Source organism: Anastrepha obliqua, chromosome 5, assembly GCF_027943255.1.
Source record: "Anastrepha obliqua isolate idAnaObli1 chromosome 5, idAnaObli1_1.0, whole genome shotgun sequence".
In the NCBI taxonomy this organism is placed as follows: Eukaryota; Metazoa; Arthropoda; class Insecta; order Diptera; family Tephritidae; genus Anastrepha; species Anastrepha obliqua.
The window spans coordinates 8,197,519-8,209,766 of NC_072896.1; the positions used below are offsets into that span (position 1 = coordinate 8,197,519).

Below are 12,248 nucleotides of genomic sequence, written 5' to 3' on the forward strand. Positions count from 1 at the left end.
ATGTGGGTATTACAATTAAAATCCTTAGTGAAAATATAGAATTTTTAAATTTATGAAATGAGTACGAGAAAAATATTTATTTTCACTATTTATTAAATTAACATCGCAGAAATGAAACTTCTGTGCTGCGAATTTTTAAATATCGAATTCATGTAATATTTGAATAGCTGGTACAGTTATTTTAAAAATTTATTTACTCACCCATTATTATTGCCAGTTTTCAGACTTTGTATGGTGTGATTACTGGTTGGTGGACTGTTCGGACGGCCGATGTTGAAGTCAGCGCCGCTTTTGCCCAAGCCGGGTATGGCTAAAAGAAAAATTGAAAAGAAATATAAAAATTATTTTAATGAAGGATCCATTTGAATGAAAAATAAAGCACAAATGTTTTAAAATATATTTATTAAAAATCAGAATCTAGAAGAAGTTTTCAAGTTCTTGGCCCGAGCTTCGGTACGGAAAGTAATTTTACTCTTTTTACATCCCAAATATTTTCATGGCAGAAGGTTTTATAAATGAAGTAAATATGTAGAGTTTGGATGGGAGTCTTAAAAAAGCGAACATTTTCAGATGATTATTGGGATCTCCCACACAACTTCTTAGAATGGATTGGATAAACTTTTCCTGCCAAGCTCATTGAAAGATGTAGGTCATTTTGCACATGTTGCTTTTATAAAATTTTTAGATTTATTTTATAAGTCCCTCCAATGATGTGAACAACCTTTGTCATATGTAAACTTCAACATTAATTTACGGCACTTGCTACCGCAACTTTTCAACACCCTTTCAATATTTTTTTTAGTTTCCCTTTGCACTTACAACCAAGTCTGGCTCGTGAAAAACAAGTGGACATAAATTTAAATTACACGCATGCGATGTAAAGTTAGCTACACTCGTACAACAACAAATACGAGCACATTGAAAACTGATTTATGCCAGAAGGATTTGCTGCGACTTACTTGTGACTCTGTGCAAGGAATTTCATTGTGGGACCACTGAAGCGGGACAACTGCAATGCAACATAAAGATATGCGTTAATTAATTTTCGAAACACGCGCCTACGCAACACTCACTGGTGTATGTCAAGCGCATGTGTGTGTATGTATGTATGTGTGTGTGTATGTGTATGTATTTATGTATGTAAGTATGCAAGCTTGTGTGCCGGGTACCCTTAGAAACGTCGTGCCTGCACAGGAATTCATTTGGCATGAGTGGAGGGTACGTCGATCATTGCGAGCAATTTGAGAGTCAGGAAGACCAAATTGAATGCGGGAGAAACAAATCAGTGACAGGCATAAATCAAAATCACAGCTTGATGAAGCGATAAACGTGAAATTAATTATGAACGCATTTTGCTCTGACACATTCCAGTTTGCACTTCCCAAGAGGATTTTTTCGGCATGTGGTAGGTACCCGCACATAAATATGTAAATTTAGAATTTTCTTCAACAAATTCATGTGTCGAAGAGCACTTCCTGTGATTTATTTCAAGTGTGAATAAATGTTTGTGGATTTCCTCATTTTTTTAATAAATTATGACGGAGGTTCTATTCAAGTCACGGCGGTTTTATTTGGTGCCATTTTAAGACTTGAAGCAGGGTTTTTATACAGCTTTTTTGGATATAAAGGTGGCCTTAAAATTTTTGTTCACGACCTTAAGCTAAGCTGACGGTCTGGTGATGTTTACGTAAGAGAAGATGGGACATAAAATATATAGAAGTTAGAAGGAGCTTGAGTTTAAGCATACAAGTCGTGCTGAGTCTCCTCCTTTCACAAGATGAGAATCAGGCTAGAGTAGTCACTAATAGTGTATAGGTAGACTGATCTGGATATCTGCACAGGATGGCATTTACTTTGGTCAAACTGAAATGCCTCTACGATGTCCCACGGGAAAACTGACACGTCACTGTACTATTAACTATATAACCGTCAGGTTATGGTCACTACAAAATGATTCCCTCAACTTTTGGTTCTACGTTACCGGAACGAACCGGATTTATATCCGGCCAAGTACTGCAACTCCAGCAGCGTTCCCCAAACATTTATGGCGAATGTGTATCCTGTTACGAGAACAACAACAGGAGCCCCACAACGAATTCTGTTGGAGTTGAGGCCTGCACATGAAAATGAATCAGAAGTCAGCAAAAAAAAGTTATTGGTTAACAATTTTTAATTTTTTTACAATTATATCAATGCCCAAACAAAATCTTTTTGAAAAATTTTGAGTTTCTCTTTTCTTAATTTTTAATTTTTTGCATACAATTTTTAGAACATTTTTTTTACCAACACAGATTTTCCTAAAAGCAAAAATTTCGAAGAAAACAAAGATATTCCAAAAAAATTGGTTTCAGTTAATTTGTTTCCAATTATTTGAGTTTACACTCATTATACTGTTGCCTAAATACATTTTTTTAAGTATTTAATTTTTTGTAATTTTAAATTTTTTGTTAAATTTTTTTAAGTTTTTGTCAAAAAATTAATTAAGTTAAATTAGTAAGTTTTAGTAAATAAATAAAACTGTTTGGTAAAAAATCTAAAGTATTTAATTTTTTTTTTTACTTTTCAATTTTTTGTTAAATTTTTTTAAGTTTTTGTTAAAAAATTAATTAAACTGAATTAGTAAGTTTTAGTAAATAAATAAAATTTCGTGGTAAAAAAATTAAAGCATTTAACGATATTAAAGCACATAATTTTTTTTAATATCCGGTTTTTTGTTCAAATTATTTAAAGTTTTGTTAAAAAAGTTTTTTGTTAAAAATTTTTTATTTTCGATTAAAAATTTTCGGCAAAAATTGTGTTTTATTGTCTTATATGAAAACCACCTGCATCAGATTTTTCAAAAATGATAAAATACAATTTTTAACAAAAAAAACATTTATTCCCAAAAAAATATTTTTTAAATTAATCTTTTTCCAATTATTTGAGATTACATTTTTAATTTTTAGCAAAAAAAAATTCATTAAATTAAATTACTAAATGTTACTAAATAAATACAATTTTTTTGTAAAAATTTAAAGTATTTTTTTTTTAATTTTTTGTTAACATTTTAACGTTTTTAGTTAAAAAAAAATGTTAATTTAAAATTAAAGAAAAGTAAAATTTTTTGTTAAAATTTTAAAATTTTTAGTTAAATTTTTTTTTAACAAAAATTTTAAATTAAAGAAAAAAGAAATTTTTTGTTAAAAAAATTAAATTGTTTGTTAAAAATTTTAGAGAAAAGTGTTTTTGTCTTATGTGAAAATCACCTCCCACAGATTTTTCAAAACTGATAAAAAATAATTTTGAACAAAAAAGACATTTCTTTCCAAACAAAGTTTTTTTTTAATTTTTTGGAACTGTTTAATTCCCTACTGATTATACTAACTACTTATTAAGGAAATTTTTTTTTAAAAGCATTTAATTTATTTTTTTTTATTTTAAAGTTTTTGTTTACAATTTTTGGAAACATTTTTTTGTCTTATATTAATTTTTTGTTTTTTATATTAAGTTCATCTTTTTCGAATGTTTTAGTTTACTGGTGTTTATACTAAAGTCTACAAATAATTCAAATTTCAGAAAAAATTAACAAAAATTTCGAAATATTTTGATCACTTGGCATGGAATTGGTCAAATTTGTAACTTCTCGTAAGTAAGAAATAATAAAGACTCTCGGTTTTTAATCTAAAGGCAGTAGATTTAATACTATGTGGGAAACTTCGGTAATCACGACTAGCTGACGCAATCACATTCATTTTAAATATAGCTTTAAGTATAACTACAACTTCAGATATGCCCCTGAGCATGTAAAACTTTGATAGAAATGCTGCTGTATTAACCCCTCCTGTCCTCTACACTGTACTATATTTTATTTCCAATGCAACTTTATATTCAAGAGTACCTTAAAAGCTCATGGCGTTTGGTTGATGTAGTTGAAACGAGCAGCACACCAAGAAACGTTTCATTAACCTCTGCTTTACTATGAATTGAGTTCGCGTAGATTTTTGTATTTAAGTACACATTATACCCATTCCCAATCTATCTATAATCAACTATAACATCAAAAGCTTTGGCGAAAATAAGAGATTTAACTTCCCTTAGACAAATATCTATAAAAAAAATCAGTGATATGCATAAACAACTTTCAGCCGATAGCAAGGCTTTTATTTGCTTACCAGCGACTTAGTAGCAATAGCTGCACTAAGCTGTCGTTAACCGGAAAATAATTGCCATCAGTGATAGGTTGAATTTCGCGCGCCAAAGTAAAGTTGGCGACAAATTTTGGCGCCCATACGAGCCAACATAATTTACTCATATGCAGTAAAGCAAACAACCACAATAACATCATCACCATCATCGCCATCAAACAACCATTACAAACCCGTTAATACCATCATTATCAAGCCCAAAATTAGAAATCCCCATGTGTGCCATTTGATAGATTCGCTTTTATGGCGGTGCGTCTCTGGTCTTGTACTCATTTTTATGCATTTACTCGTACAGTACTTAACACCGCAACACAACCAATGCGCACTTCTCCCCTGGCGGCGTTTTATGTGCTCACATATGCAATATTTTAATGTACTTGTATGTATGAGCAAACTTCTGTATTATATCAGCCCACTTCAACCGTTCTGCCTGGCTATTTTTACCCTTTTTTATGCAGCTTCTGTGGGCCTACTCATTGCCGCGTACATCGCTCATACTCCCACATTCGTCGCGCTCTCATGCTCATCACGGTTTTCGGCTTGAAGTGCTATTGTCCTCAATGGTTGTCTGTCAAGCAGAAATCTCGGTCAATTTTCATTTCGTTCGTGGTCGCTTTAGACTCACTCGCTCCATTGTATCACTTTATTATTTGTGTGCGTACGCGTGTTGTTCGCTATAAACGGCTGCATACTCTTGTATGCGTACATGTATACATACATACATACACATACACATAACATGTGCCCGTTATCCTCTTAAGACGAACATTTCTAATCTGGGCTTAAATCTCTAGAGGAATATGGCAACGGTTGGATATCGGGTTGTTAACTGGATTTTTGTTTTTTTGGTTTCCTGTATGAACGCATGAAAGGATTTCCCTTTTATATCCCGTTGTTCAAATGTAAACAGAAATTTCTAAGTCAGTTGACTGGACGAGAGGGTGCAATTGTTTAGGGGTGACTTTTGCGTGAGTCCGAGTGCTAAGAGCGTGAGTTATGTTTTTATTGAAAAATGTTGAGTGGATTTTTAATTAAAATTTGTGGAGCAGCTAGCAAATATTTGAAATGAACTTGCGGTAAACTCTTTTTTTTCATTTTTTTCAATGGAATTCGCTATGTGTGGAGTAAGATTTTTTGCGTGGTTGCTAATTTGTAAAAACTCGTAGATAGATATTTATATATACATAACAGATTTTCACATCACTCCTAGATGAAACATAAGGCCTCACCCTACATATGCATAGATATATTAAAATTTCAGCCCGAGTCACTCTTTAAGATGGTTAATAATTTCGTGTTTCTTTAACATCCCATTGGCAAAATATAACTTTAATAAAAAGTTGACTTTTTATATGATTTTAAATTGCAAAATTATACTATTGACACATTTTTTAAATGCTTTGTTCCAAATTCCATTTTCTGTGTGTGTTTTTGAAGTGAAACTTCTTAGGCGTCGCTGAACGAGCGAGAATGGAGAGTAAAATTTCAAGGCCATGCAACGATTTGGGCATTTTCGTCAGGAGAGAGGGAAAAAAGATATAACGTAGAGGAAAAGGAGAGAGAGAGCTAAACTTTATACATATCTTAGATACTTTTTAGGCTATTTTTCTTGAGTTTTTCCTCGTGGTTGCTAAATTCTGGGGAGAAATAACACTGCCTACTTTTTGGCGCTTGTTTGTTGGTACAAACTTGTAGGAAATATATTTTTGCCTACTTTTTGGCGTTATATTTCTTTGGTGTCTACTGTTTGGGGCGTTTTTTGGTCCCAATTTTTTTGGCGTTTTTTATTTGGTGCCTACTTTTTGGTGCTTATTTCCGCTTCCGGGTTAGTGCTTGTGCGTACTATAAAGTGCTATTCATTCCGGTATTTGGTGGTATTGCCTTGCGGTAATTTGTGCCGTTGCTGTGGTCTTGGAATCGCTGCGCTTGTGCGGGAGATAAACGCTCGGCGTAGTGCGCGTTGTTGCACGGTTTGTGTCCGGCGTTTACCTACACCGGTCGACTTTTCTCCGTGTTTTGTAAATTTTGTCTATTTGTATTCTCTGCAAATGTTGTGAATTTATTTAGAGATATATTCTTTCTCTCTCTCTCTCTCCCTCTCTCTCTCTCATTTTCTCTCGGCTCTCTCCCTCTTTCTTTGTCTGCCTTGAAAGTTTCACTTCTGTTATGTGTACTACGCTACACGCACTTTGTTTTTTGTTTGCTCTCTCGTGTGCAAATTTCAATTTTTATAAAATTTCAGCATATTTTGTGAACGTATTTTAGCATCTTTTGGCCTTTTTTTTGATTTTTCTTGCTTACTTCAAATTTGAGTTTTATGAAGTTTTCACAATTGTTTTAAGGCTTTTTATCTCTTTTCGGATTAGTTTTTGGCAATTTTTTTAGTTGCTTTTATGAATCTTTTGTGAAATGTAGCTTAATAAAAGTTGCAGACATTTTAAATGTACTTAAATGAACCGAAGAGTTAAATTATTTATTACTAATAAAATGTACACAAGAAAGTATGGCAACACTGCTATATATTTTCGACTTTTGAATTTAGTACTTTTCTACTTATGTAAATATGGTAACACTCTTTGAACTCTGCATTTAATTAGCACTAAAAAGTCAAACTATATATATTGAACGGTCGCCTTCTAATTTTTGCGGGTATTTCATTCAGCAAAAATCTATTAAAATGGGCTCATTTACTGAATAGTTGCTCCATTTACTCTCTAGAAATGTTTTTAAAGATCATTTCTTCATTGATAAAAATACCCTTTGCATATTAAAAAGGGTTTTGCACTTAAAACCTATTTTTAATTTCCTGCGTTTTCATTGTTTTTTAATGAAAACATGAAAAATGATTTTGGGAGACTTCGAATTTCCTATGTAAAATATTTTTTTCTTTAAAATATTTTTTTAAAACTTAAAAAAGTCATTTTAATATGGAATTTTTTTTTTTAACTTAAAAAAGTAATTTTAATATGGATTTTTTTTAATGAAAACAGAAAGAGATTTCGGATGGCGTTCAATTTTTTATCGAAAATATTGTTTGCTTTTGAATTTTGTTAAGGTTTGTTTAAAACAACAAAAAATTATAGTTTCTTATTATTTTTTATAAAAAAAAAATAAATAATTGGCGCGTACACTTCTGTTAGGTGTTTGGCCGAGCTCCTCCTCCTATTTGTGGTGTGCGTCTTGATGTTGTTCCAGAAATGGAGGGACCTACAGTTTCAAGCCGACTCCGAACGGCAGATATTTTTATGAGGAGCTTTTTCATGGCAGAAATACACTCGGAGGTTTGTCATTGCCTGCCGAGGGGCGGCCGCTATTAGAAAAATGTTTTTATTAATTTTGCTTTCACCGAGATTCGAACCAACGTTCTCTCTGTGAATTCCGAATGGTAATCACGCACCACCCCATTCGGCTACGGCGGCCGCCTAATTATTATTTTTTATAACTTTCAAAAAAAAAAGGCAAACTATTTAGAAATAATGTAATAGTTTTAAAAGATTTTTTTAAATATTATAAAAATTATTTTATGAAAAAATTGATTAGTTTTAAAACAATTTTTTTAAATAACATAGAAATTATTTTATGAAAAAATTGATTAGTTTTAAAAGATTTTTTTTAAATAATATAGAAATTATTTTATGAAAAAATTTATTAGTTTTAAAATAATTTTTTTAATACGATTGAACTCATAAACTTTGCCATATTATTTCTTTAACATATCTTCTTACAAAAAAAAAATAACAAAAAAAAAAATATATTATTTTCTCGTGCTTTCCAAAGAGAGCGTGAACATTTTTCTTTTTTTTTAGTGATGAACGATTTGGTATTTTGCTTATAAAAGATTGTTTCTTTTTAATTCTTACTCTTTTGGGAGCAAAATTAAAAAAAAAAATTTTTTTAATTCAATACATTATTGAAAGCAGAATTCATATTGAAAAAATATAAAACCAAAAAAAAAAATCATAAAAAAATGTTAACTAGTTTTTGTCCATTGAAAATTGTTGTGTTACGTTTTTGTTTTTTATTTATGGGAAGATTATTTCAAATATGAACAAACTTGCATTTTTCTTATAAAGGATAGTTCCCCCTGCAAATTCTTACTCCGATATTTGTATGCAAAACTAATTTTTTTTTTTTTGGAAATTGAACCTAATAATTTTTATAATTAAATAATTTATAAAATAATAATTCAATAACAAAACAACAAATTATTTTTCTGATGAATGCAAAAAATTAACTAAGAAGATTTTCACTTAATTTTTTTTTTTAAGTTAAATTTTTTTTTTAAGTTATTTTTGGCTAAAAGCAGCGAAATTTTTTTTTAACTCAGACCTAAAAACAATACTCCAGGGAATGAAATTTCAATCAAATAAGGAAGTTATCGCTAAAACTGAAGCGTATTTTGAGGCCAAAGATAAATGAATGATAGAAAAGCAACGAACTCGTTGGAATGATTATATGATCGCCACAGGGGAATACCTTGCTGAATAAAGAAGAATTTTTGAAAAAAAAAAAATGTTATTTTCTTATACAGGCCCGGGACTTATTGACCTATGTGTTATAGTATAATATATAAATACTCAAATAAATATATATATATATATAGGGATATGTGCATGTATGTAAGTATATGCACTTTTTATATCAAAATTTTCCCTTCATTTCATTTCATTTCGACTTACATGGCGTATGATTCGGTGTGGGCGGCAGTGGTCGTACTTTATCCGGTGGACACCGTCGTTGCACCATAACGGTGGCGGGCAACGGTATAGCAGTGCCGCCATTGGTCTTGGAATAAGCGGAGGGTATTTGTCTGCAAAGAAGAGTGAAAAGAAAGATGAAAATCAGCTAAAAGCTTTCGAAATTGTAACAATAATTTTATTATTATTTATTTACTAAAAATAAATAAAAAAGTTTAAAATCTATTTCAATATTCTCGTAAACTATAATAATTTAAGTCCTCGTTAATGAAAAATGTGCCTTTGTCGTTATTTTAGTAAAGTATTGCTTATATTTTTATAAAAATGTGTATTTTAGTACTTTTAAGTGCATTTTTCATTAAAAATATACTCTTGGCTTATTTATAAATTATTTGAGCTTATTTTGTGATTCCTCTTAAAATCTAAATTTGCATATTTCCATATACTCGTATGTCGTACCCCATCTTATCGGTCAATCTCTTACGCAATGCGCTGGCAGCTTTTCGTGCACGATTTCTTGGCATTCACCACAACGCTGACAGTTAAAAATTTACGATGATTTTATTACAATTCAATCACTGCAATTCGCTTGTGATGCGCTGCGATGCGATGCGATGCCCGTATTACCAATTTGCATGCAAGCCAACGTTTGAATGCATTCATTAAGCAGTAAAATTACTTATATATGTGGAATTGTGCAAAAATGACGAAATTATGCAAATTTGTGTGGTTGCATCGTAAAAACCTGCCTAATACCACAATTACCGCACTTTTTTCTTCTTAAAAAAAAAATTAAATGAAAAACACAAACTGAGAAGATTATTGAGTAAGGGAATGAGTGAAACGGTTCAAAAGGGATTGTTAAAGCTGGAACGTAAAATAAATGTGAAAGGGTGCGTACCTTAAGTTAAAAGAATTTTAACAAGAATTTTTTTTTAATACCTATATTTAATAAGGTTAACAAATTTTTGTCATTTAAGCATTTGCGTCAATGAGTTGGGGATTTTGGTAAACGAGATTTAAAAATCACGTGATTATTGCGTGAAAGCTTAAGTGAAGATTTTTATTAGCGACCATAGAGTGTTAATGGTGACAAGGCAGAAGGAATTAATACAACTACGCAAAGGAGTGGCAATAAAAAGTAGTTTTAAACTTTTGTAAAATACAAATTGAAGCGCTCACTTAGAATAAAGAAAGGCAGAAAAGCACCCATCTTCAATGCTTTTTCACGCTCGTCATGGCGATTTTTACGCAAATGTGTGGAATCACAAAAACTAATTAAGTGAACTTAAGTGGTTCCACGTGAGGTGAAATTAAGTGACGCAGAGTGGCGAAATTGGTAATTTGCGCTGAATTTTTAATTTTATTTTTTATTATTAATATTATTTTTTATTGTTTTTTGAAATATTTTCTGTTCGGTGGAAAAGTACTGCATTAAGAGGAACTATTTTTCAGAGAGTTAACAGAAATTACTTTTGTTTCATTTTAATTGGCTGTGCAGAAATGTGGTGGACTCCATACTTTGTGTACTTATACACCCAGCAACCCATATATACATATTTATTTATTTTAATGCAATTGGGTTATGGAAATTTTGAATATTTAAGTGCTTTAATTTGAATTTGCGACTTTAAGTTGAAGCCCATTTGGGTTGAGATCAAAATGTGGACACCGAAGCTTAAGCATTTTTTGTCTTCGTTTAAGACCATCAATAAAGTAAGTTAAAAGTAGGCGAAATAATCATCGATGAAACCAAATATCTCAATATGAAATTGTTGATTTAAGACGTGTCAATTTAGCTTTGCACAAATAGGAGTTAGAGCCGGAAAAACATTTTTTTCTGCAGTTCTTCGGGCCATCTGACGCTTAAGAGTAGCCTTGGAAGCAGTAAAAAGAGTACATTTTCGATGCATTTCTCTCGGCATCTTTAATTTAATTTTTTTCAGACTTGCCACTTTCTCTTAAAAATATGACCCTGTATGAAAAACTCGTGCTTCTTCCAAAATAATAAGGCTCCGCCAATGGTTTCTGGTAGAGGGACCAAAAATATGTACTTGCACCAGAAATTTTAAAGTTTACTTCTTCTTGAAGTGCCTAGGAGTTGCAGAATGTTGGCGGTCACGTTTATTAATATAAATACGTGCACTCGTTTTATATTTAAATGAGCTTATATACTTGCACAAATTACAAAAATATGCCTACAATTTTAACTACACCAGGAAAAGTTTGCAATATAATTTGAAAACACTATTCCATCTTGGGCAGTGTAAATTAATTCTACAGTCCTCCTAAGTCCGGTTCATTCGTTAATATTTCTGAACGAGGACATCTGCTTCCGCCCGATGCCACATTTTTCCTCTATTTTTGCGTCAATTATTATTTGAATTAGATTGAAAAGTTTACATTAGAAGTTTATTTTAGGGGTTGGGTGTCAAAGTTTTTGCACAATCATATGGTTAGTCGGTATGGGAAAGTAGTGATCCCTATATTTTAATTATATCGACCCCTAAATATGAAAGGGTCACAGCTCAAAATGTACTTCTGCTCAAATATGAACGGGACGTTATCAATAAAACGGTCCGCGGATGACATATGGTAAAAATAATTTTTTTGTTTTTTGGTAGGACTGTTATAAGCTTACATGACAAATTTCAGCATGATATGTCACATAGTTTGTTTTCTGTGCTACTGTAAACAAGTCAAGCTCGAGTGTGGAAAATTTTGAGTTGTGACCCTTTGTATTTAGATAAAAAAGATTTTTGGGAGCGGCTGTCTTCCATGCGCACAGTGTGCCCTAACCATCGAAGCCTTTGGGATTTAATGTATTTCACGACGTCTTCTCCCTGGCATAAGTTTAACAACTCATCGTTGTAGCGTATTCGGTACGTTCTGTGTGAAGTTGGCAGTCTTCCATCGGACGCCTCCGGCGGGTAGGGGAATGCTCGGCAGATATGCAGGGTAGGGGGAAATAAAATACCACCCGTGGACCAAAACATGCAGAACGGGCGTCTGTCTTGTAGCAAGCGGCTCGCTTTATAAATGTGACCTTTTTTTGGTAGTCCCCACTGCCTTAAAAAAGGGCTTAGTCGTTGGGCTAATAACCCACACTTACAAAAATGTTTATGTTAAGAAACGTTCACAGCCTCGGATTATGTGTGAGTATATCTTCAATATATTTAATGCCCTACTAAGACCATAAGGAGCACAGATATTGCAAAGATCTGTCAGTAAAATAATTAAAGTCTTTCTAGTTGATTCGGCATTAACTTGCAAGACGGTGATTTGAATGGAAAAGAAAGTTGCCTGCATGTCAATGACCCAAAGCCACTTCTAGATGAATAAATAGTGCAGATTTCTGAAGATATTC

General features: G+C 32.0%; 1 protein-coding gene across 1 annotated transcript in view; it reads right to left on the reverse strand.

The window, feature by feature from the left end:
- The window catches only part of LOC129247348 (protein sickie-like), a 160,900-nt gene that overhangs the window by 118,958 nt on the left and 29,694 nt on the right, over positions 1-12,248 (reverse strand). The window contains exons 2-3 of the mRNA XM_054886455.1: positions 8,864-8,994; positions 202-310 (exon numbers count right to left, since the gene is read on the reverse strand). Coding sequence (XP_054742430.1) covers positions 202-310; positions 8,864-8,994 — 240 coding nt within the window. The remainder of the gene's footprint in view (positions 1-201; positions 311-8,863; positions 8,995-12,248) is intronic.